The following is a 27,140-nucleotide window of genomic DNA, read 5'->3' as shown; positions in this document are numbered from 1 at the left end:
CCTTTGAGGAAAACCTTGGTGGTAGCCAGGTGGGGAACCCACAGAGGCCGCCCTCTTGTGTTTAACGTGCAGTCCTCTGAGGGCAGCGAGAAGGCAGCTCAGAGCGTGTTTTAGGATTCTCGCTCTTCATCCTTAGATGCTAAGGTTCTAGGGGAAAGACTGACAACTGAGTAAAACTGTTGGTACTTGAGTAGGCAAAGAATTACATTCTTAAACATATATAGCAGACAGGATTGAGCCTGCACAGTAGTTGAGTCCACTCACGGGGGAGCGAGCATGATGGTGGTGTTCACGTGGTCTCGGTGAACACGCAGGCTCTCGCCCCTGAACCAAAATGCACTGCCACAGTGACACACGGAGCTTGAAATTCTGCTTTACAAACTTTGACTTTCCAAGCCCTGAGACAGCAGAAGCTGGGTGAAGGGTGCAGGGGAGCCAGCAGCTTTCCTAAGCAATAGAAAGTAGGTGGTGGAGGTGAGCTGTGATTTGAATAGGGTTGATCTAGACCCAAGTGATCAAAGGACTCCAGAGGCTGAAAATTTAGTTATACTGGATTAATTCTGAGAGTAGCAGTTGCCTAGATAATCCGGTTCAAGAAAGCACTTTGTAGCTACACATGTTGAGAGAGCGTCGGTCACTCATGGTGATGTTCCCCATGCAGGTTCAGAGATTAGTGACTCTTCCAGTGAAGACAGAATGAAAGCCATTTGGCATCCTACCCTTGTTGATCCAGACTAACCCAAGATAAAAATAGGTGTGTGTGTGTGTGTGTGTGTGTTTGTGTGTGTGTGTGTGTGTGTGTATCTATAGGCATGAATGAAACAGAAAAAGCTGCTGACTCGGTTTAGGAAACCCAAGGTCAAGTTTTTCTTACCCTGAAGCACTAAAGTGCGTAAAGGTACATGTTTTAGAACTAAAAATGTTTATCAAAGACCAGCAATGTTCCAAGGATATTTCATGTATACTGGATGTGCCTTTAAGCAATAAAAATTCCAAGAGCTGAGCAGTATTGTGCCTCCACTACAAAAAAAGTCTATCTAGTAGCAGACTTCCCCGTGTAGGGAGGTTTTTCTTGTCCTTTTGAATGTTTTTGGTTATTTTCTTGCCAACCTCTGGCCTTAGCAATGTACAGTGCTTTTCAAGTTTAAGTGAAGTATGTGTGAATTGTATTTTAGCCTTATTTATACATTCTCAATTTCAATGAATGGAATTAGACTTAATTTGGCGCACAGTAATCACCAGATTTTGGGCCTGATGACAGCAAGTATTTTTTGGCAACTTCTCCGAGGTTCTTAACCTTCAGACTTTCCCATTTGAACAGTGAAAGCAACTGCAACTCTCCTCTTCCTACCAGGGGGGAGTTTTGGTCAGAGAGTACCACAGAAAGACAGTTACCAGGGTACCCAGAGCAGTATTTTGAAAATAAATGGGAGGCCCTTTCCTCCGCCCGCAGCTGGAGGAGATGCTGGGGTGGCCACACCTGCCACTTAGGAGCTGGCTCTGTTTGAGGGAGAAAATTTTTTAAAAGATGTTTATTCCTTCACCTGCTTGTATCCACCTCAGAGCTGAACTGAGTTTTTCTAATAGTTTTAAATTCTGTTTTTTCTATTCTACTGACATGCTCCCTCTGTAACGTAGGTAAGGCTTTGTACTTCTCCTTGACCTCTAGTGGCATGAGAGCATATAACATTTCCTAAGATTACAGACAAGCTAGGGCTAACCCTGGCACTGCCATTAGCTGGACCCCACCTCCTGCCATCTCTGGCCACCAAGTCACTTTCCTTGTTTGCGGCTACACCTCAGTGGTGGGACTGCCCGAGGGTAAGTTGTTCAGTAGACAGTGTTCATCTTTGCTGAAAACGCTGCACAGTGGCCAGCAGGCAAGTTGCATCCATTCCAAAAGAGAGTTTTAAAATCTGTCATTTTAAAACTGTACTTGGCATCTGATAACTATACTTTACACAACCATCCACTCATCTTTTCTTTTTTAAAAAAATATTTTGATTCTTGCTAAGGAATGAAGTTGCATGTTTTGGACTTGCCTAATCTTAGACATGTGGATGTTGGATTTTGCGTTGCTTTATACCTAAGAGGGGGCGTCTCCTGGCATTGCTCTTGCTGTAACCACATAACGATCGTCCTTTTTCCTGCCACCCCAAGTAGATGAGTAGCATGCCCTCCATCCACTCTATTCCAATCCCCAAGTTAATTGTTCAAAGACATTTATTGTGTATTTATTCTCTGACTCCAGCAGCTCAGACATAGAAGATGCAGCTCCTATTCAGTACCAATGTGGTGCCCAAATCTAACCGATAATGGTTTTGTGTTACTTGAGAAGATGAAAATCAAACCACAAATCCTTCCACTGGAATACATAGTGGTTTCAAGAAGTCACCCATGAATTTGCAGTTACATGCAGATGGAAACTAACCATGTGTTCTTTAATTTGGTATTAAAATTTTGCTTTTGCTTGTCATGTAGAATAGCTTACTCGAGTGTTTGGTTTTAATTTCTGTCAATCCCATAATCATTGCATGAGCAGTCACCATCACCGAATGCTGGTGCTGGCGCTCCTAATTTTCCTTCTTTTTAATTTATTATTATTTCTAACTTTTTTGTTTTGTTTTTTAACTTGCAGTGCAAGCTTCACATAAAGCCTGGCAAGCCAAGGATGGTCCGCATTCACCTGCTTTTGCAGTAATATTGTATCTCTGCCATCTGTGTCCTTTTGTTTTGTTTTTATTTTTTATTTTTTTTTACCCTTCCCCAGACACCATATAACTATTAACTCATTGTGCTGAATGTTGTTGGGTTGTGGGAAATGATAGAACAAGGGAACGGCAGCAAAAGCTATGTGCCGCTGACTGGGTTTCTGGAAAGCCGATGGTTTGCCTTGTCTGCCTGTTCAGAGTGGCGGCAGGAAGCACGCCTGTCCTGTTACTCGTGTGTGGCTTTGGACTGAGGGGAGGAGGCTAAATTGCTCCATGTACGTCTGGCAGGAAAAACCTCTCACCACCTCAGCAGCTGAACTATAAACCTGGATAGCCATGACAACCTCTTGCTTTTCTTGATCACTCATCTCCATGATGGCCAAGGCCCTGAACGCCCTCTGTCTCTCCAACATACCTGCCACAAACAAGGTAGCTCTGTCTGCAGGCAGAACGGTGGGTAAGCCTTACCTGACCTTGACCCTTGCGTGGATTTTTTATTACCATGGTAACATTATTTGGCCTGGGTTGTGGGTCTGTTCAGACTGACTGTCTCCTCTTAATGGCTTTAGAAATGTGTCTGAACCCCCGTCTCTCAAATCCTGGCCAAGCTGGTTGTAATAAGGAAACCAGGATGACGTACAGCTTTATTGGGGTGCCCTTGACCCTCTCACAGAGAGCCATCTCCAGGGTCAGATCAGACAACGTGGCTTAGCCAGAGAATATTCCACCAAGGATGATGGCCTTTCCACGACCTACTTATTACTTTACAAAATCCGGTCTTTCATAAACACACCTCAATTTGCTCTCAGTAGGCTGAGGGGGAGGGTCTCATGACTGATTCCAGGGTGACAGTGCTTCTAAGAACATTTTTCAATAATTATGAGGAGAAATTTTCCAGAAATACTTAAAATAGCAAATCTGTGATGAACGGCATCACCTGCAGCACAATTTGAGGGGACCGTGAGGTACAAGTGGAAAGAAACACGTACCCAAAGCCATGAGTCGAGACGGCAGACATCCGACTTCACGTCCAGCCTCCTTGCCTAGTCTCCTTCTGATGTTTGGCAACAAAGAGAGGGAGGAACAGAACCACTGGTCTTTCCAACCCAGTTGTCTCAAAGGAATGGCCTCCCCTTTTCCCTCTCCAGGACCCCCTGCTGTTCATGTCTAAGTCCTGTCGCCCCATCACCGAGGATGGGGACTTAGCCATGTGCCAGGGCACAGACTGCACGCCAAGTTTGTACGGAAAAGGGCATATCTGATCTCTTTTCTGTACTTTTCATTTGTGAGGTTTAACCTGTCATCATCTTGATTTTTTTCCCCTGTAATAATGGGATACTCTCCGTTTTCTCTCTGACTCCGTCGTCTCCTGTTGCGTTCTTGAAAGCAGAACGCTTCTCATGAACCTGGTATTTCACCTCTGCGTTTTCCTTTTGGCCTTCATGAGTCATACGTTAAGCAAGTAGGACAGAATACGCTGTACCTGTGCACACATATGTACACCTTTTTTTTTTTTTTAATTACTAAGTCTCTAGTTGATTCCAGTAAAGATCCCCCTCCTCCACTTCTCTTTATCCTCAACCACACTCTTAGGGAAAGAAGGACTGGTCTTCCATGAACTGATTTAGGCTTAATTAGGCAAAGTCAGAAATCAATTTCATTGAAGCGAAACTAAGCTGTTGCAGAAACCGCAAACCAGAAGCAGCAATAGTGGTGTAAAGACAGACTTAGGAGCTACTGGGGCAATGTTTTTGTTTTTGCTTTTGTTTCTTACTGGTTCCAGTCTGAAGCTAGCTGTGGCGCGGCCAAAGCTGAGATGGCATGCTGGGTCTAACCAGGGGCTGAATTTGCTCAGATGCTGTGCACCAGACCGAAGCTTGAATCCGTGTGCTGTACGCTTGTTCCAACCACTGCTTGCGTGAGCATTTTTGTGTCTTGTCACAGAAAATACACTTCTAAATTCTAAACATGCATCACTTGAAAAATGATCATTTTACACGCATCACTACAGCCTTTTCACAGTGAGCCTCGCCATGAAAGGCATCCAGCTGACTTTTTGATTCCAAGATTGTTGATTGGATTGATTCCTTTTTTCCCCATTAAATTTTTCACAGCAAAATATATCATATGGAGAGTCAGGGAATAAAAGGTCAAAGGAGACAGATAGCAGCTTTTTTTAAAAATTCATTGCTTCTGAACTTTTTCTCCCCCCGCTCCCTGGCCCTGTTTGGTTTGTTATTGCTGCCCTCTCTTTTTCTGTATCTGTGCCTTTTTTCACAGTAGTCCTTGGCTCTGCACGGAATAAATGATACCCTCAAATCTAACTGGATGTGCTTTCGCCTTTGCATGTAAGTACGGTAGTAAGAAACCTTTGAGATCTTTCTGACCTTTTTAAATTAGAGAAACAAATGGGATAGGTGGATTTTTCCCCCAGAGTGGGGAAAGGGAGGTATTGGTTTGAGTAGCCTTTGTTTAAAAAAAAAAAAAACTAAATATATTCAAAACAGCCTACATTTATATCTTTTTCACAAGAAACACGTAGATTCAACTTTTCCTTGATATCAGTATGGAAGTCAGAAATTATTAGTCCCAGTCTGTGTTCTACACAGCATTGTGGGTTCATTGGATACTACAGAGGGTCCTTGGTCTCACTGTGTAAATAAAGCTAGAATAGAATGAGAAAGCTTCCGCTGGGGAAAATCAAGAGGAAAAATTATTTTATGCTAGGTTGCCTTGATGACTGCTTCATTTTTTGGTGATCTTGTTTAATGGTCTTTCCCTGGAGCTAACTACCAGCAATGATCACCTCTTTTTTTTTTTTTTTTGGCCAGACAACACTAGCTGGCCTCTCCCATCTTTTGTTCAACCATAATGACCATCTGTTTGCTTCTTCTGGACTTCAGATGCCCTTAACTGTTGTAAGTGCAGTAGGAGGTGATGGAAGAGCATTTATGAGAATTTACTGGCAGTTGAGAGACTATGTTTTCCTAGCTTAGGCTCTTTTTTAATTAACCAAGGTTTTGTCCTGAAAGGGCACCTCAACCAGGGGAACATTTAACGTAAGGCTGGGCACAGGTTACTTCTTTTCCTTCTCTGCTTTGTGATCTCACCAGCACTAACTCTACTCTTCCTATCTTGTGCACCTCAAATAGACTTGGTTTCCTCACTTTCTTGACATATCCATGAGTGTCTCATATACTAACTGTTGAATCAAGTTTTTCAGCTGTTTCCAGCCCATGTCATACTGTCTCTGTGTGGTCCTACCAAAACTGTCCATTCAGATCCCTTTGCTTTGCCATTTTCAAGTGTCTCAAGCTGTCAGGTCTCAGCTTCCAGAAGTCTTGGTTCCATCGATAGGATACATGTGTGATGACTCTTTAGGGGAAATGATGACCTACAAAGTCTAGATTGTATGTAGGTATGAAGGGAATTTTTTAAATAAATTGAAAATTAAGCTGTGAACAGCATTAGAACGTTTGTCTATTTCTTAATTTTAAAATATCCTGATTTGCCTTAAATTGTAGCTGTAGATCATTGTCATTTTGCTGTTTGAAAATAACCAATGTGTTTTTAAAACTGTTGTGTAATCTACTTTCAGTGTTAATGCAGAATTGTCATATATGTAAACCGCATGTTAGACACTTGTCTTTTTTAAAAAACTAAAATAATTGTACTGTTGTGAAGTATATCATTTTTTTTTCAAGTATGAAAGTAATCACTTAGCAAACGTGCTCAGTAACTTGGTGTCTGTTAAGGTAGGAGAGTGGACAGGTAATCTATGCATATATCACTAGTGCCAAGACATAAAGTAGGGGAAAATATATTTTTACCCAAACATTGTGTGCCCTTTTGTGAGTTCTTTTTAGTCACTGTTTGATATGCAAATGTACACGTGCTTATTATAATGGATAAAATAGGGATGAGAGTCTCGTGCTTTCCTGCCTTGTCTGGACTTCAAACGCTACCATCTGGGCAGCAGCAACTCCAAGATGCTTGCCATGTGGTGTCCTGTACTTCGCACAGAGTCTCTGCCACCTTCTCTACCCCCTTCCCCCCCTCATTCCCATCCCCTTCTGCTCTGATCAGTGTCCCCTGGCGCCCCACTGCCCCCAGGCCCAGCTGAGGCATCCTCTTCTTCCCCAGCCTCTGCTGCCAGCGTTGCTGCTGCTGCTCTCCCCTCAGCCGCACTCGAGGAAGTCATCCCTTTAATTGACACACTGCTGTTCTTCCACAGTTCGTTGTAGAGAAGCTCCTTTTTTTTTTTTTAAGTCTTTTAAGAAACAAATTTGAATCTGAACCTCTCTTTTTTCTCTTCTGTAGCTTCTTCTTTATGTAACCATGCTGTTGACAAGCCCTACTCTCTCCTAATGGACATAGAGCATTAGAAGAGCAGGAGCTGTCTGTTCACACGTGTTGGGGAAGAGTTACCTCATTTCCACCATCGCCTCCTATTCTTTTAAAGTCTGGGTCAAATATTGCACTGCTGTTTGTATTTGTCAATGTCTGTTTACAAACCACTGCCCATAGTGGTTACTAAAGTGACTTTTCACCACCAAAACCAGTAATACCTAATAATACTACTTAAAAGGAAATTGAGTGAAACAGAGAACTTGGGCTAAAACCCGAGGTAGCCATGTGCTGGGATCCTCTTGCTTAGCTGTCATGTTCTTGAAGCTGCTGACCCAAGAACTCACGGACTGAAGACAGCACGTACCCCAATCTGAGGGTCCACAAACTTGATCTCATGTTAACTCCAGACCTCTCTGTCCCATGAGCGACATTCTCAACAGCCCCATCAGGACCCTCAACCATCAATCAGGTCATGAGATCTGGGCAACAGTTCTTCCTTTTGTTAGTTTTATGGGTTGTTTTGAGGTTTGGGATTTTTTCTTTTAAACATTTGATATTGCATGAACAAAGATGGCTGCAATTTTTAAATTTGGAGTGTTCTATTGATACAATGTTTTTATTTTTCAGCTGACCGTCTGCCTCTTGAGAGAGAGAAGTGGGCATCCTTCCTTTAAATTCAGGAACCACTGTTGTTTTATTTGACTCTTTTTCTGTTATCTGCACCCCTTATATAAGTTTTTTTTGGTTTGGGATTCTGTTTTGGAAAAAAAATTTTTTTTCTACGTAGCCAGTTCTGGTTTATGTATTGGTTATTCAAACTTAGTTTTGGTATCAAAATTATGCCAGTTTTAAGCTCAAGGGGAAATTTAAGTGACGTTTAAGTCAGAATTCTGTTCAAGATGCTGTCTCCTCCTCTCTGACACAAAAAAATCCCTGTGTTGTCACTGGGGTTTGACCTACAAGTCTTAATCATGTTTTTAAAATGTGCCAGTGTTGGGTAGATGACTTTTCTGCCTCTGGGACTCAATTTATATTTAAAGGTACCTTAAAACAACTTTCTGGCCCATCCCTGCCTTTTTATTTATTGTGAAGCTCTTCTTTACCTTGTGTCCAGAGTTTTTGTGTCCTGGACCATGGGACACAAATCCCGAGCAAGTACATATCCTGTCCCAAACAGCAGCATTGACAGTGGTTCTGACCCACATTTACCAGTTACTCAGGTGGCTTTCTCCAGTGTCTGCAAAAAAAATCTGCTGGAAATCACTTACAACACCCACATGCAAACACACACTTCTTTCTGCCAGATGAGTCTGATTTCTAATGCTGACCTGTTTGTGATAGGCGAGGTTCAGGTCTAGATGACTTTATTAGCAGTCACCTCTTTGGGGCAGTTTTCATAGTCAAGGGACAATTTTCAGATCTATTTCTATTTTATTAGAGCATGGACGTGCAATTAAGTTACCTTTTAATTTCCTTACTTGTCAATAGTCTTTGCTACTTTCTACCCTTTTTCAGCCCCACAGTAGGTGGATATTGATGGCATGCGTTGCATTTGGAATGTTCCCCTCTATTTAAGAATGGGAACAAGCTTCTGTTGAAAGGTGGAATAATGAAGCAGCAGTCCCTGCCTCTTGAATTATTTGATTCTTGGGAAGAGGTTATATACAGCAATTGGATGAGCATGCTGGCAGGAAGCTTTCTTTACTTAGACACTATAATTAAATACAATAAAGTTAGATTCATCTGAGCCATTAAATAATTAAAATATAGGAATCAAGAGCCATCCCCTCCATACTACACCACAATCTGTAAGGACAGAAATCTGCTAGTGACGTGACCAGTGATTTGGTGGGGTGGATGGCTGGGTACCAACTCCTTAGCTGATGCTACAGCATGACACACTATCAGTTTTGTAAGTTAAACACAAACGTTCTATTGTGTGAAACCACTGCAATTACTAAGTACAGTCATTGGATTTATTTTTAAACTTTTTTTTTTCTTTTAGTATTTTAATATCAACTTTACCCTATCATTTTAAAAACATTCTGCAGATTATAGGCATTTTTTGAGCAGTATTTAAAAATCAAATTAGGCAGTTGTCTTTTTAAAGATACGTGTAGTCTATTGCTGCTATTCCCTTTTTAGTCCTCAGGTTGGAGGAAGTGTAACAGTAATCATCTGAATGGGAGGGGGTGGGGGAACTGGCTATTATGTGTAGGTTGGCTTCTGTTCAGTTATCTAGGGAAAGCGGATCACGGACATCACTGGTCAAGTGCACAGCTATCCTCTGGTGATTTGGCATTTGGCTTCAGGTGGTTCCTTTTCTCAAGTGTTGATAAAACTGGTAGATTCTCAAGTTCTCCTGGCTAACCAACTAAGTGATATGAAACCATCCCAGGGCTAATTGTCAATAGTAAAAATTATTCGTTTATCCCAAGCTAGATTGTTGAAAAGCAAGAATTGAGTCATCTGAACCTATTTCCATGGTAACAGGCTTTTTTTTTCCTTCTTACAGTCTGAAAAAAAAAATCTTACTTGACTTCAGATACAGACTCTGCCTTATTGCTGAAAGTGTAGTCTAGATAGTCTATTTGAAATTGGCACAGCACATGTATAAAGGAGAGATCTGATCTTCTGCATTAGTATGCGCTGAGCTGGGGCAGATAAAATTAGGTCACCTTCCCAATATGCTTGGCCACACTCTTCCCATTAACTGTGCCTAAACTTTCTTCTTAGTTACTGGGGTTAACTTTCTGCCTACCATAGGCCCAACATTCAGGTAAATAGTTCTAGATATCTGAAAAATTAAGTACATAATTTGCTCTGAATTTATTTTAAATGACATTTCTATGCAAAACCTTTTGCTTTGCAGATGACTGTCATCCTTCCACCCTGGGGCCTGACAGTGTTGGCAGTGTGGCTCACTTTGAAGATCCTTGTACTTGAGTCCCTAGTCCTTGTGTCTGATACCATCTGGCTTTCAGATCAGTCCCTAGCAAGCAGCTGGCATCCTCAGAGCTGGTGTAGAGATGGCATGTGTTAATCTGAAAAGACTAATTGTGAGCCTCAGTATGCACTCACCTCCCCTTCCAACCTTTTCTGACAAGTAGCTGTATATAAATGAGATCTTTTGGTTGTTAGCGGAACATCGTGGGAGGTACAAGTGGATTTCACATCTGCCTCAAAGGTTACTTGCAGTGCTATGAGTTGATTGGCATTTCAGTCTACCATGGAAACTTTCTTTCAAAATCATGGCACACAGAACAGAGGCTAAGGTTGGTTCCTGTCAAAAAAACAAAAATGTGTCTAGGGGGGAGGGTGCACAATAACATTCTACAAAGTCTGCTACTATGTCTTTCCTGCACAATGCTTTTAGAACTCTGAAGGGCTGAGTTCTAGCTCTCCTTGCCCCTTATCCCCATCCATCCTTCCATCTTCCCCACCACCCCCCTCCATACTTTTTTATTCTACATACTGCACCAGACCTAATTTAGGTGCTGGGGATGCAGCTGTGCAGAGTTGCACTCATCTCTCTGTATGCCTCATACAGCAAATTTGGGGAGTGAAAGAAAAGGTAAGCCCTTTCCATGCTAAATTGTTGCAGATAGTCTGGAAAGCAAAACCCACCCCCACTAAGTTGCTTTTTAGTGGTTTCTTTAGGTTGTCCTTCCTTCTGGAGTGTCCTCTTGCCTAATAAATTAAGCTGCTTTTGAGAAATGAGAAACCACTGGGCCCATGCTGTTCTAGCGCCCTCCTGTTGTGTAACACAAAATAGGTCAACAATTTTGGAACTTGATTTGCTATGAAGGTTGTACTTTAAGAGTCAAGAGAAAGGGAGAGCTTCAGCCTTAACTTGAAAGCTCCTGGAAACTAAAATACTAAGAGTTGTGTGCTCGTCTCAAATTTCTCCAATAAGATACTCTTGGTTACCTCTTATGACACCTTTTCAATAACCAAGAGATGGCACAGGGAGAGTTACGTCTGTATAACACACAGGTCTTACATCATAAAAACCACTGCAGATAGTCCCTGACTTAAGATGGTTTGACTTAACGATTTTTAAACTTTATGATGGTGTTAAAACGATACATATTCAATAGAAACGGCCGTTCTGAATTTGGATCTTTTCCTGGGCTAATGTGCTATGAATATTCCCATTTCGGTGGGCAGTGGTAGCTCCCAGTCAGCCATGCAACCATGAAAGTAAACAACGGATACTTAGAACCATTGTTTTCACCTCAGTATTCAATAAATTCCGTAAGATAGTTAACACTTTGTTATAGGCTTTAAGATGACTTTGCCCAACACTGGGTTAACTCAAGTGTTCTGAGCATGTTTAAGGTCTATTAGGCTAAGCTATGTTTGGAAGATTTAGGTCCATTAAAAGCATTTTCGACTTAAGGTATTTTCAACTTAATGAGTTTATCAGGATGCAAACTGGTCATAAGTAGAGGAAGGTCTGTAAACTCATCAATATGGTGAGAGAAAGCTTTCATTTTAACTCCTTGATGCAAGCCGTGCTTCCTAAGCCTGTGCTTCATCTTTTCTGCCCTAATGACTGGTCACATCTAACTCAAAATGAAAGCAGCAAGCTTTTGGGACTTGGCCATTTTCAAGTACTCTAATTGTACTTCTAGGTTATTTTACAGGACCAAACAACTTGCAAATATTAGGATTTTTAATTTGTACAAACATTTTTTTGATGTAAGACATATCTAGCCTCTCTGTCCCAAACTACGGCAGATTTTGCTAATTTTCCCAGTCCTGCATGCACAGGCCTCCGCTGCCTTGAGTGATGTGAACTTGTAACTCTAAATGTTGCTGATGTATATTTCTTAGCAACAAGAAGTAACTGCTCAACTGCTCATTCCCAGATAGTAAGCCCAATTTCTCCCAGAAACTTAAAAAGATGCTGTTTTTCTAAAAGCGCCACCTACTGGCCAAAGCACAGAACAACAATGGGCATAGGAGACATTCTGTTACTGCTGTATAAGGGCTAATTTCAACCATTTTGAAGGCTTTAGAAGTAATACTTACATGTTACACAGAACTTCATGATATCTCAAAGCTTTATCCTTGTATTTGATAAGTTAAAAGTTGAGCCTTGTTAAAAATTTTAGCTATGTGGCATCGGACAATTCTCTAATCTGCAACCTGTGAATGTACACCAGGGAAGCCATCTCCCAGGATGATTGTGGGGATGTTTGTCACAGACTCTTCCCTTTCTAGTTGAAAATGTACAAATTACCTAAGGATAAAGATAGCATGCCTCACCATTACGTTACCTGAGCATCAGTGGCTTAATCACATTTTAAGTGAAAGGATATTGTGCTACTTTCGGCAGTAATGCTCAAAAACAACTTACTTTGTTTCAGGAACTCCAGAATGAGTGAATTAAAAATCTTCAAAATCCAGGTATGTAAAGAGAGTAGAGAGGACACACATATGCATTGTTAGAACCAACACAGGAGAAAAGAAATAATGCTTTTTGGCGTACAGACACCCATGTCTTAACACTCTCTCAACAGCAGGAATGTAGGCTCAGGTTCTCATCAGCTTGGCTGAGGGAGGAGCTACGCTACAGCTTTCTTCAGAGCCAAAGGCGTAGTGTCAGAAACATTTCTGACAAATCAGTTACATGTCTTTTTAACTGGCATTTGAGAGCATTCTCCTTTCCCAGCCCTCCTCTCCACCTTAATATAAGACATCGTCTGTAGAAGAAAACATTCAGTTCTTAACAAATAACCAATTTCATACCAATCCTGCAAAGAGAATGGAAGTAAATATTTGGCTGCTACTACTGTGATCTTCAAAAACTGTACCATGCCCTTGAACCTATTCCTATTGAATGGAGGATTAGAGAATAGCTAATTTATGCCCATCGAGTTTATTCTTTGCCTTTGCACAGCTTTCAGGGGATGACAGGTTTTCTAAACACCAAGGGGCATTAGGCAATTGTGATCTATGAACCTCAAGTTTCCAAATCTTGAAAGAGAATAGTTTGTGATCTGATGCCAAGATTTAAGACAAATTATCTTGGGACAGGCTAAATTTTAACAGTAAGAACATTCTTAATGAAAAGTTCCACACTGTTTAAGAATAATTTGCTTTTTTCTGCCTCAAACCATGGGTTCAGGCCTCACGGAGTCCAAGGTAGCTCAGATCTCTGGGCCGGTGGCAGGGAGATATAACTGAGAGGGTGCTCAGGAGGGTCTGGCCTCCAAAGTACTATTATTTAACTGAACTATAGGTTAAACATGCTTTGAAGCATTAGACCTAGCTGCCCAACCATCCCAATTCAGTTTCCCATGAAAACAATGCTATTTTCCAAACTGATCTACCATCAATTTTTCATAAGATTAGAAAACCTCAAGAAATTAAAATTATTTCTAACCTCTGTACAATCTGTAGCAACTGGACTACAAATGAAATAGTCTGACTCTAGACTCAATTTTATCCCTAGCTTTCTACGTAACAATTAAGTGCCATTCATTTTAATGATGAACATTTGTAGTTGTAGACTTGGAGCTTCCACAATTCAGGAGAATTAAGAAACAGAACCACATGAAGATTAGGATAACTGGAATTTTTTTTTATGTTTTAAAAAAAGCTAGCCTCATGCTATCCTCACCGGAAACCAGTTCATTCTTTTATATTCCTTCACATTTCCTGTACTCGGACGTAAGTAAAAGTTTCATCTTTGACTGGATTGTAAGGTCACAAGTAGTAGGTAACCAATCCCACAATAAGAATTTTTCAAATGCTGACCTGAGAATACTCTTGCTTTGCTAAATCAGAACAAAATCAGTGAGCTAAAAATGATAGGTTACCTAGATATGGGACTATGCCTACCACCACAGTTCCTTAAGATGAGAATTTCCTGTTTGGAAGGTCACAGACCACCAGTTAGAAAATAATAAAGGAAAAATTCTTATGTCAAAACCTAAATACAGTCACATTTAAACCCCCGTTTCTTCATGTTTTATTTCTGCAAATATATTAGGATTTTTATCATCTTCCATAGTTGAAATACCAATGTAACCAATCAGGAACTTGTACCTCTTCACAAGCAGAAAAAAGAGATAAAAAGGTTAAGGACAACCTTTATTGCTACCAGAGGCTTTTATCATCAGTACATGGTTCTCACTGCAATACCTTCTTCAGACTGCACAGGGAGCTCAGGATCCGTAAGTCATTAAGAAATACAGGTAGGCTGGGGAGGCAGGGGGATTAACTTTTATCAAGAAAATCCTAATAGCTTAACATAAAACTAGGGCACTGAATTCAGTTATTACATGTTACAGACCCAAATCATAGAGCTGCCCCAACATCTAGACAGTCTCTCCTACTGATTATAAATGAGTGAACTGATCAGTTAGCAAAAAAAAAAAAAAAAAAAAAAAAAAAAATTTTAGTTGTTACAGAACATGTTTCTTTGGTGAGCACCTGGATATATTAACTTTACCAAATTCTTTTATACAAATGTCAAAGATGCTTTCAACAAATCTAAGTGTCCTAATCACATGCCAATTTTAAGCTTCAATTTAAAATAAACAAAAATGAAAATTTTGTTTCCAAACTCTAGAAATTGAAAGGAGACAAACAAATCAACACGGTAATGGGAGTCCTTTTTCTATAACCACCTCTGATTCATGAGGCAATTCTGAAGTACCTTTTCCAGATTAATTTAAATTTGAATCATGGATTAAACATGGCTGTTACACAAATAATTTGTTCACTAAATTGCTAAAAAAAATTTGAGGGTTTCCTTATCAGTGGAAGTCAGGCAAAGACTCAACATGCATAAAATTCATTAAGTATTCAAAGAAGCAAGCAAAAGCAAGACGAAAATTAAATCAGGATTCTGGGACAAGGTTTGCTAGCTAGGAATTTTGGAACTTTTTAAAAAAACACTGAATTTCTGACACAGGGTAATCTACGTTACATTTTAGCAGAGTAAAGGGTGGAACTGACACACTACAAAGAAATTTTTTAGTTAAAAAAATTTTTTTGATCTTGAATTTTACACTGTTTTTGGTCTTTAAGTGCTTAAATAATGTTGAATTATAATTAGCCATACAAATAAACGGGGCTTTTTTCTGGCTCATTTCAAATCAGCCTAATAAGGTATACACCTTTCTATAGCCTCTCCTGGTTTTCCACATTCCCATTCCCAGAGTAGTCTACCTTAGTTTGCACTCGAAGGTAACCCCTGAAGCTACATGACAGAAACAGGCTGCAAAGGTGGACAAGGGGAAGCATGTCCCTCTTGCCTTGATAAATCAGTGCCACACACAGAACCCACATTTTCTGAAGCATTATCTTCATTATAGAGCCGTTTGATCCCATCGTAGAAGTCGTCCACTTCCATTTCCTCTACTTTGCGTTTAGCAGAGGTATGCTTGCACCCATTGGCAGCTGGGAGATGATGGCAGAAGGCTGCTGTACCTCTGACTGGCACTTCTGGTTTGCTGTTGTCCTTGGAGAAATCTGGGCCTGGGGCAGAGGAGGGATGTAATCTGAACACTCCTTTGTCACAGGTCACCAGGGTGTGCTTGAGGGGACGGTAGACATAAACGGAATTTAGAGGCAGGGAAGACTGCAGAGTAGAAAGGTGATGTGCCACAAGCTCCCGACAGTGGATCAACTGGGAGCTATCCATCTGGGCCGGGGGGAAGAAACCACAAAGTTGATCATTAATGTAGGCCTCTATGTCATCCCTGCTGGCCACTTTTTCTCCCTGTGCCCTCTGTCCCCCAAACTTTTTCTCTCCGCACATCTTTCATTGCATACTCATATTCCTCCAGCCTACCCATCATCTTAGAAACTGTGTCCAAATCTGTATTTCAAATATAAATCTCTTTGGAACTTGAATTCTGTATTTCTAATTGTATGCTGCACATCTTCATGAGAGCGGAAATTATTCTTTTGTTCACAGCTATATATCCAACATCTGTTTTTGTTCAGTCTAGAAGGCCTTCCACCCCACCCTCTTTGCCTCTTCCAGTCTCTTTAGTGAAGACCAAGGTACAGATAAACATAAAATCTGTTAAGAATTTAAAGAAGCCACCAGAGACAAGAAAAAGTTTAAATAAGGGATGGGGAAGGCTGTCTGGTTAAGAATTCAGAACAATTTAAGTATTTTGTTTTTAAAATAGTAAATGAGAACATTTGACAAGTTATATATTTGTAGAAAACAGCAGGCTTGACAGCACAAGGAAAAATGTTTTTGTTTAATTTGGGAGTTTCACTAATTCCTTCTTAACCTTCAGGGTAATTCAGGTATCAGTCCTTTCTGAAGCTACCCATGACTCCCCCCACCCCCAAACTCCCTAGAAACCTAAATTCTAGGGTCATCTATTTTTGTATCAACCTGTCATCATACTGACCACACTGTATTAGAATAATCTATTTAACCATTTATGCCTTTCCACTACAGACTCCAAGACCCCAAGAGGTAGGCATTGTATCATAATCCTTTTTATTCTCTAAGTTCTAGCACCGACGACTGTACATGGAAGGCCTTCAAAATCTTACCTGTGGTAAAGAGCCTAATTAGTTTCTCTCTGCCTTACCTTCCCTGCAATTATAGCTCTCAAACTTCCTCTACCAACATGTATTTCTCCCTATTTAAATTTCTCTAGTGGCACCCGAAGTGCCTACCAGAAATAAGTAACCTATTTAGCTTGGTATTAAGAAGGCTCTCCACAATTTGACCCAACTTTCTTTTCCAGCCTGATTTCCTAGCATATCCCAATTTGTGCTCTACATTCCTGCCAAACAGGCCTGCTCTCTACTCTGCACAAATCTTGCCTTTCTTACTTTACCCTTGCACATCCTGTTTCTACCTGTTGAAATTGTATTACCTGTTCCTTCCAGGTCTGGGTAACTGCCACCACCTCCAGGAAGCCTCTCTTGACTATTTAACTATCAGGGATCACTTTCCAGTCTTATGTATTCTATAGGTATTTTGGGACATTTCTTAACCAATTCTAATTTATACCTATAAAACCTAGCACACAGCATGACTGTCTGCAATACCACAGAGAAAACGAAGGAAAATAACATGCTCTGCAAGAACATACATGGTGAAAAAACTACTTTATCTCTAAATATACTCAGTACTTGTAACCCAGGAAAGTATCAGTGGAAAAAGATGAAAGGCTAGTGTTAGTTATCATATAGTCCAAATATGAAAATGTCTGGAACTGGCAGAAACTATACATGAAAATGACCATTTCTAGTATCTTCTATCTTGTTCACTGATTTTTTCCCCTAGTTTGAAAGGCACTAGGTAACACTCTATGGGTAAGATACTATTAATCAGTGTGTATACATACACACACACACACATACACACACACACACACACACACACACACACATACATATATAATTCTTTTCTTCTCATAAAGGAAAGAAGAATTACATAATACTTAAGATGGCCCCCAACTATTAAGCTTCCGACTGTAGGCTAGTGCTTCTCATGTCCCAGAGATGTGGAACAAGCTAAGTCATGCTAAACACAGTGGAACAGAGCACCCTGGAGAGAGATGGGTCCTCAAAGTTCTTTAAGGCAACTGGTACCCTAGTCAAGTATTGGGGCTTCTTCAAAAAGCCAACAAAAGAAGGGTAACAGAAATGAAAGACAGAAATTGAGAAGTGAAAAGAAGGCTACAATGTAAAAACTATTTCTAAAAAGTAAGTAAGTACCTAATTTAATGAACTGTTCTTTAACAAATGAATGATACTCAGTGGCCTAGCAAAGTAAAAGTACCACAAATACTCTAACGTCTTGGTCACTGGGCACAGTACTGTAGCAGAGTCCTGAAAAAAGACATGTATTGCAAGTGAAAGGAAGACTATTTATGTCAATATAATCTTTCTCTGTGAAGGTAATAAGTAAACAGGGAGTTATATTTTAGAGGTGAAAACCGGCAGAAAATGGGGCTAGAAAGACATCGCAGATTATTCAAACCAATCATCTAATGAACTCTACTTCCACCCAAGTTAAGCTCTTTGTCCAAAACAATGCATCAAATAAATTCTTTCTAATCTACTACAACCTAAATTTGTTCTTAAAAAAACAAAAAATGGCCCTCGTTGAGATACAGTGGAGGAAACAAAATAAGCCAAGTATACTGGGATTACTACAACTTTAGACACCAGACAAATCCTCTAATGAAACAATTATAAAAAGATTTAAAATGAACTTGATCTAATTGCAGAGTGTTGAGAACATTTATTGTTATTTTTCATGACTACCTCCCCAAATTCAAATATAGTAACCATTTTAAAGTATCCCTTGCTAGAAAAACAAAAACAAGTATAATTTAGCTTACCAAGGAGTTGAGGTAAATAGTACGGAAAGTTTACAAAGCAAACATCCAAATAGGTTACTGATGGGAAAGGGGATCAGAATAGCACGATGTAATTGGTTCAGATGGACCCATCAGGTTCAGGACAGCATAAAGCATTGAAAATACCTAGTGCAGTAAGTAGACTGACTTTAGGCACCTTCAAGAACTAGAAGACCCCAAAGGGGAGGGCCTGCTTCTTTAACTCTGTACTCTGATGTTAAACTACATCACAGCAGGAAATACCTACTTTGACTAGTGCCTGGCTAGGACTAGGAAGACCATCACACTAATCCAGGTAGAGTTAACATCCAGAGATAATCGAGTGGGCCACATCACTCAGAAAAGAACATGAGTATAGCCATAGAAGAAAAAGAGGGTTAGCCATCCTAACATGGTGACCAATGGGCAGCACAAGAGATGCGGGTGTTGGGGAGGGAAGCAACGGGGGAGTGGGACTAGGAGGGACAGAGGAAGCTTGCCTTTCAAACCAGGGAACACTCACTGTACTCTGAAGTTCAGAGGGAACATAAAGCTGGTGGTAGCTGTCTATGATGGATCATTAGCAGTACCCTCAAACCAGGACCCTAGGAAACAGGTCAGGAGTGATTCTGGCATGATCTCACCAATCTGATGCAAGAATTTCCTATGCTAGAAACAGAAATCCAGGAGAATTAGCTGGTATTACTATCGCTTTGTCACAGGTCTAATTACAAAGATATTAGACCTGGTGTTCCTACCTAAACTCAGGTGAACTTAGCAAAGACAACTGAGTTTTGAAGAATCAGGAGCCACACAGATTTGGGCTATAGGGTTTCAGAGAATTGCTACTACCAAGTCACAAACTGTCTAAAGTTTTGACCTTACTTGTTTTTAACTATCTTCCTCATTATAACCTGACTACTAACTTCATGGAGAGACTCTTTTTTTTTTTAAAGAATCACTGTACGTCCAGTGCCTAGATAAAAGATTTCTCAATAAATGTTTGTGGAATAGAACTATATACCTATACAAGAGAACAGAACAGTGGTTTTCAAACTATGTCCAAACAGCTTATGAAAGGGAAGGAGCCACGTTGAGTAGGACTGCATCTGATAGGCCTCTGTCCCAAACAAACTGATTGCAAAGTAATACTTTACTACTTAGTATTCTGGGATTGTGTACGTACAAGATTTTTGAGGGGACAAGGGAAGGGTTCCAGTTCTAAAGGAACCTCTGAAAACCACTGGGCTAGAATCTTTAAGGTTTGTGTCATATGGAAAAAGCACTGGGTTGTTTTTTGTTTTTTTTTTAAGTCTTCTTTACTATTAAGTTCTGTGTGTCTCTGAGAAAAGTCCCAAGTTTCCTGGACTGAAGCTATAATAAAGGAGATGAATAATGTGATTTTTAAGATTCCTTCAAATTCCAAGTTTATAATACTCCTTCAGTAAAGGGAGAAACAAGTTTCAGTGAACATTTTCCTCTAGCACGAGAAGACTTATGAAGAATAAGCAGATTCTCCAGTGTCAAAGCTGCAGAATATAATGCTATTTATAAAATTCTTATTATTTATGCATCAAAGTCTGTCCTTTCTCTGTGATAGCAACCTTTCATATAGCAAATTTTCTCTGTAGTAGCTTGGAAATAGGCACAGACGCCAAGTCAGGGAGGCATTTAGAGATATGTCATTTGTTCCAATAAAAAATGAAAAATATAAGAGGCAGAGGTTGTATTAATGCCCCTTCCCTCATTTCCATAGTCTAATGTAAATGATTAATATTCACTTCATCCTCCAACGTTCTAGGTAGGCAAAGAAAATTTTCTGTGCCAAGCTTATGTGGTGCTTTATGTTAGCTTCTAAAAATTCTCACTAAGTAGAAACTCTCTCTCTCCTAGGACTTACTTTCATTATAGTATTTATTTCAATGGAAAGAAACACTTCTTAATTATTTTAATCTAAGATATGCTATTAAAAGAACGTATCTCCCTTGTAGAGGAGAATCAGCCTGTATTAACCAACATCATGTGTCCCAGGGATGCAGACAAGCTAAGCCATGTTAAGAACAGTGGAGCAAAACACATATGAGGGATGGGGCTCTAGTTGATATACTGTTCTGACCATCATCATTCTTTTATGAAAAGCCTCTCAGTCCCCCTCTGCTCACAAACCAGGGCCTGAAATTTTCAGAGCTGAGGTTGCACTGAAGTATACCTTTAATATCTACTAACTTTTATAGCTCACATCTATAAGATCATCAATTATAACTATCTTACAAAACACTAAATTCAAGTATTATTCTCCTGTTTTTCTTTTAAGTTTTACTAGCTCAACAACACTAGCTCTTAGCCAAAATTAGTTCTTTTTATGTTACAAAATGTTTTTCAGCTCAGAATTTAAGTCTCTTAATAACATTCAATAAAAGAAACCGAGTAACTGCCAAATGAGAATAAGTAGGGACCTATAAAGGGAAAAGTATGTTCATAAGTCTTTTATGGACTCAGTTGGCAGGGAAGGTATGGTTTGCAGCAGACCTAAACTTCTAAGTTCTATTTGGTGACATGAATAGAACCAATGAGGATTCTCTCAAAGTAGTGCTAACATACAGCACCATTACTAACTTCTCACTTGAATGAGAATTTTCTCCACTAAATGCTTAAATTTTATACAGATGGTTGATAAAAATTTAACTGACCTATAAGACTTTATATCAATTTGCAGATATGTTATGAACCAATCTTATGCAAGAATGGAAACCACCAGGACTTCAGAAAGTCCTGAAACTTCAGAAAAACAGTTTCTATATGCTAAATACTTCCCTCTCTAGCCAACAATAAAATACTTGTTTGTCTAAAAAGCAACTTCTTGCAATTTATGTTTTTGATGTATCTTTTACAAAATGAGTAAAGTATAGAAGTACTATAGTGAAATCTAAAAATACAGCTAGGAAGGTTCTTCATACAAAATGAATGGAGAATATATTATCCAGAGTCTTATTAATTTTTCAAGACTAAGATTTTTAAGTAATCTAGAAGAGGTGAAAAGAATGAAGAGTATTTTCTTAGTATTTTATCTAAGCTTTTAAAAGAAAAAAAGGCATTTATCCCATAAATTTAAAGTGTGTATTATACTCTTATCTACTCTTACAAATGGGCTGCCATTAAAAGATTAAAATGTCTCTTACTTTTATAACCATCTGTTTATCCTATGTATCCCAGTAAGATAAAAAACTAGAAATGAACACTATTTAATTAGACTGACACCTACCTGTGCTTTCTGAAGCAGTTCAATTGTAAGAGGAAGCCAATCAGGAATGAGTTTCTCCATTTCCAAACTAATCATGGCCAGAGCAAGCATGGATCCTTTGAATTGCAGAAGTTGGTTGCAGGCCATACAGTGAAGTAGTTGCTTGGTAAGGACAGCCAAATGTTGAGATGGGCTCAGTTTGGGCAGACTAAAAAGTAACTGAGGCCTAGTTGACACTGCAATGGCATGGAACTAAAAAAATTAAAAATTAAAAAATTTTAAAAATCACAAGAGCATCATTCTAGTTTTACTTAAATGTCTAGGTAAGCTATGTACAGAAACTGATGTAACCTCCTAAAGTACTACTCAATTACTATTTGCAATTTTTGCTTCAGTGATTTGACATATATCATAGTTTCTAGTTTTTCCTTGGCTAAGTACAATAATTTTCTTTTCCTTAAAAATCAGAATACATGAGTGGGCAATCTACTTTTCAAGTTACTGAAATAGGACTACATAGTCAAATAGGAAATTAAAAGACTTCAGGTATATTTACAATGTGAAGAAAATCCAATGGTGTGGCTGTATGAAGATCCCAATTCAACTTATCCAGAATAATTCTCTCCATCCTCAGAATTTCGGATGAAGAACATCCACAGAAACTATCTCTTGCCAACACCTTCAGTCCTGGAATTCTCTATCCAAAGAAAAGGGGAATAAGGCAGGGAGAATAGGACAGAAAAAAATAAACTCATTTTTTCAGTTTTTGTTTTGGTAAACAGAAAGCAAGTTAATAAATGGACAAAAATTTCAAAAGAGACACGACTAATCTTTAATGCAAAATATTTACCTCGTCCTCCTCAACAGTCTTGGCAGCTAGGAAAAAACAGCTGATTGCAATACAACTCAAGTATTTTGGGTGGGCCTAAAATGGGGAACAGGGAAAAAGCAACTTCAGTGATTCTGCAAAAAGATAAGACAGTTTATTTTTTTTAAACTAGATATGCAGATGAGAGAAGTATGCACACAATTGTATGGAATTCAATTAATCTGATTCCTACTCAATGCTTTCTAAGATCAAAGCCAACGTTTAACTTCACAACCCTAGCCATATTATACTCTATGCAAACTAAGACTATTTCATTGCTGGAAGTTCAACAGCAGAGGAGCTTGATTTTAGAAGAACTCTTTAATTTAATAAAATTCCCCAAATTAAAAATGTATTTATATGTGTATTTTTTAAGCTAGTTTTATTCTCTTTATCTGCCGTATCAGTACAATTAATAAATGGCATTAGAGGAATTAAAAAGACAGGACTATAACAAGAGGGCTATTAATATATTCCAAATGCTTTAAAAAATTACAGGATGCTAGCAGATGAAATATTCTAATTAATTGTTTACCCCAAAAATTATATATTCAAGTTCCATGACAAGAATGAAAGGCTCCTAAATACACCTAGAATCAATTTATGGGTGAAAAAACCTCCTTCCTTGGGTTTGACACCCATGTGCGACTTTAATTTGCCTATTTTCCTTATCTATAATAAAGTAGGTCCACTTTCTACCTTATTGGTAGAATAAAGGTTTGGAACCTAGAATCAGAATACAGTTTTAAATAATTAAAACAATTTAGTCCAATTATATTGAATGATACAGAGGTAAAGCTGTTTCAACATTTATTTTATACTTAAATATTGTATTTCTGTGAAATTGGGGAAGGCTTCTGATGACCAGAGTACAGCCTTGATTAATTATTTAATAAACATGCCAACCAATAACGACTGCCTTAGTATAGCTGGCATACTATCTAGGTATCTTTCAATTGCCTGCCTGTATGAGAAATAAAAGCTAGTTCAATACTATCAATATTTTAAAATAATCATTAATATTAATCAGAATATTGTGGTTTAGAAAGCACTCCCATAAGTACCACGTGTTATATCTTCTTTTATAGGTGAGAAAACAGAAGTGAAGTCAGATCCTGTTGTTAAGACAGTTTTCCAGGCTCCCTTATTTCCCTGTGTATACAACATATCAAAACCATATCCCTGAGGTAATCAGAGTCCATTACAAAGAAAGAAGTCCAACAGTTAACAACTTTGGGTAGGCAATACAGCCCCTAAATCAAGGACACCAATACTAAATTTAGTGCTAAAAAGACTCCCAACAGCAAATATGTCTGTTTTAAACAAACAGTAGTTCTCAATCCCATATGTACATCAGAATCATCTATGTAGTTTTTGTTTCTTTAAATACAGATATCCAGATCTCACCTGGATTCAGATCCAGGAGGTCTGGGATAGGGCTCAGGGTCTACACTTTTAAAGAATTTCATAGCACCTTCTTCCGCACAGCTGGGATTGAGGCTCCACTCACTGTGCAGCACTTCTATGGTCTGCTTTAAGCACCTTTAAACTATGAATACATTTTAGATGAATTGTTTCAATGTAGATTAACCATCTCTAAGTAAGAGTATCTGATGCTAGTAACTAACAGAAGGCCCATTAAGTAAGAAATACGAAAAAAAATGAGATTTCACTTGGCAAAATTCTCTAATTGTTCCAGAAACTTCCACAAATCTGTTTAAAATGCTTAATAATGCCAGTAAAAATCTTTTCTATGATAAAAGCTACAAGTCCATCAAAATTTTTAAAGAATATAAAACTCAAGAAAGGACACTAACTTTAAATGCATCTTCTGTGAAAGGGAGTCTAGATATAGTAGGGGAATGGGGAGAAGGGAGGGAGGACTTGATGCAGAGATAAATATAGGCATCTCAGATAACCCAGACTTCAGGCAATTAATATCATTATAAAATTAGTATCATTATAATTAAAGTTTCAAGTCCCTCAAGAGTAGAAGTTTGAAACAAAAAGGTAACTGAGTGGCCAGCCAAAGTCCTCCACTCCATAATTCTATGGCTTCTATTTTTTTAGACCTAATAACAAAGAATACAGTACACTCAGCACTGAACTCATAGTTCCTGCAGCTTACATATTCCTAGGCATACAAATGACAACTGAATTGCTTTTCTACCTTTTCATGCCTTGCCATTAAATAAATTCTGACTTCCTGCTTTAAATCTGTTGAAGGCCTACTATGACAGATTTCGCATAATATAACCAATGATATATACCAACAGGGACAACATAAAATTTATTCGTAATGCTGCCATTTAACAAAAATATACCAGTTATTTATAACAGTTCAATTCATCCTGTGCTCCAAATGTATGCCTCTACAAAGAATTTATATATTAAGAAAGCTACACAAAAGGGATTCAAAAAATAAGTAGTGACAGAGAAAAATATGCAATAGGCTTATACTTTTCTAATCTGATTCACTATTCACAACTAGTATCCAATGTGTTAAAAAGATGACAACTCTTTCATTTAAAAAAAAAAAGACTGAACATTCTGCCAATGCTACAGGGTTTGTATTAAAATCAAGAGATCAAAAATTTCATAGGTTAAGTTATAAATACTTGTAGCCAAAAGAAAATTACAGAATATAATTAGATACATTTCAAAAACTTAAAGCAGAAGCAGAAGACATGTCTTCTTATAAGTATATACATATATATTTAAGTATAGATATATTATAAGTATATATACACTTGTAAGTATATCATCTCCAGGAAGGTTTTCCACTCCCTTCCACTTTGTAGAATGTTTTACTAATAGCCTCTGGTGTAACATATAAGTCCTCAAACAAGAAGTTGTATGTAATTGTATTCTACAATATTTACCTTTACAGTAGCTAAGAACCTGTCCAAAAGACTACTAGCCAGTGCAAATGTTTCTGGGTAAAGATTGAATTGGTACTTGAGTTTGGCCAGCCACTGAATCACTTCATCTCTCTGGGATGGAGAAACATTCTATAAGGAAACAAAAAACAAAAATAAAAGAGAACAAGTAAACAAGGATATGAGAGAACAAATATCATCAAGGATATGTTTCCAATTCTTGCTTATAAAAGGTTAGCAAATGCTATGGAATATGTATTTATATGTTAAAAAAATGTTTTTAAGTTTACTCAAAATCTATCAAACTTGAGATAAATGAAGATAAAATTTTATGAACTAGTTACAGCATTTAATATCAACATCCAATATGTCATCTCACCATGTATCTATACTTTATTTAAACTGGGGTTTTCAGGGAATAATATTTATTTATTTATTTATTTATTTATTTATTTATTTATTTATTTATTTATTTATTTATTTAGGTAGGTAGGTAGGTAGGTAGGTAGGTAGGTAGGTAGGTAGGTGGAGGTAGGGGGAGTAAATCAGATTTATTTATTTATTAATTCTTAGAGGAGGTACTGGGGACTGGACCCAGGACCTCATGCATCCTAAGCATGTGCTCTACCACTTGAGCTATACCCTCCCCCTTTAAAGTTTAGCTAACACTATTATCAACTATAGTAATTTTGGAATTAAGTTTCCCCAATTCTTGAGAATAAGAAAATATAGTGAACTTTTTTCTAAGGCAGCAAACAGCCATTAAACTATCTTTAGAAATACAAACAGGCTATGGTAACAAAATGCTAGCCTATTAAAAACAAAACTAAAGTCAACAGGAATGAATGAAAGATACCAGGGAAAATGGACAAATTACATATTTAAAAATGATGAAAGAATACTGAAGGGGAAATTAACCTGAACTAACTTACCACTGGAGAGATTACTACACAAACACTGAACATTATTGGTGTTTTAATCTTCCTATATATTATTTTTAACTACTGAGTATAGGCTTAATTTTCAAAAGATACACACTTCAAAGCAATAATGAATGATTTAGATACCTTTACTCCTGAGTTTTGCAGGTACCATAAAAAAACAAAACAAAACCAACCTAGTAATATTTAATCTACCACTAATATACAAAACAGATCCATGTAAGTACTCTTCTGCCAGGTAAAGACAACAAGTACAGAAATGACTCTATGATTAGTGGAAAAGACTATTTTCAATATGAGGGTTCCAGACAAGTAAAGGCTTAATCTATGTACTGCAGACTTTATCATCATAACCATTTTTGATGGAAATCTCTTAAAAATATATTACTTATCTCATTTCTCAGAAAGTATAGAGATCACAGCTTAAACCTCTTCCCTGATCACTCAGGGTCAACTTTATGAAATTAATTTCTATATCACAGAGAGATGCAGTAAGAACTATTAAACCATGAAGGGTTGTACATCTTTGGCAATACATTGCCTTAAACAGGTATTTCAGTTGGAATTTCTTCTCTCCTTCGTCTTGGCTTCCTTTAGTGTTGTGAGAAATACATGACTTGGTGCTCATTATTACCTCTGCCATTGCATTGACTAGTTTCCCTTATTTTATTCCAGCTTCTCTTTCTTTCAATTTTCAGCTTTGGCACAGGAAAGTAAAGTGTTTCTCTGTGTTGGTCAAATCAACTAATCACACATCTAATTTTTACATTTAACTCTAAACTCAGTTATAACTGGTATTTTAGAAGGTTAA

General features: G+C 38.3%; 2 protein-coding genes across 7 annotated transcripts in view; one reads left to right on the top strand and one right to left on the bottom strand.

Moving 5' to 3' along the window:
* Window positions 1-8,116, top strand: part of SEPTIN11 (septin 11) — an 82,189-nt gene extending 74,073 nt beyond the window's left edge. The window contains exons 10-11 of one of the 5 annotated variants that reach the window (XR_004311741.1): window positions 2,639-5,059; window positions 7,689-8,116. Coding sequence is in view for 3 of the 5 variants with exons in the window: in XM_032457455.1 (XP_032313346.1) it covers window positions 7,032-7,047 (16 nt within the window). In the remaining 2 variants the exon portion in view is untranslated. Of the gene's footprint in view, window positions 1-2,638; window positions 6,547-7,031; window positions 7,650-7,688 lie in introns of those variants that run through there. The other 4 variants (XR_004311740.1, XM_032457463.1, XM_032457455.1 and 1 more) reach the window with 4 other exon arrangements.
* Window positions 8,117-14,144: 6,028 nt separating this feature from the next.
* The window catches only part of CCNI (cyclin I), a 29,069-nt gene continuing 16,073 nt past the window's right edge, over window positions 14,145-27,140 (bottom strand). For both annotated transcript variants that reach the window (XM_032457475.1, XM_032457473.1), the window contains 5 exons: window positions 25,392-25,520; window positions 22,492-22,566; window positions 22,198-22,338; window positions 21,663-21,893; window positions 14,145-15,723 (listed from right to left, as the gene is read on the bottom strand). In XM_032457475.1, the coding sequence (XP_032313366.1) occupies window positions 15,280-15,723; window positions 21,663-21,893; window positions 22,198-22,338; window positions 22,492-22,566; window positions 25,392-25,520 (1,020 nt within the window). In that variant the 3' untranslated portion in view covers window positions 14,145-15,279. The remainder of the gene's footprint in view (window positions 15,724-21,662; window positions 21,894-22,197; window positions 22,339-22,491; window positions 22,567-25,391; window positions 25,521-27,140) is intronic.

Source organism: Camelus ferus, chromosome 2 (assembly GCF_009834535.1).
Source record: "Camelus ferus isolate YT-003-E chromosome 2, BCGSAC_Cfer_1.0, whole genome shotgun sequence".
Taxonomy (NCBI): domain Eukaryota; kingdom Metazoa; phylum Chordata; class Mammalia; order Artiodactyla; family Camelidae; genus Camelus; species Camelus ferus.
The sequence above is the reverse complement of the archived record's forward strand: the minus strand, read 5'-3'. Positions and strand labels throughout refer to the sequence as shown.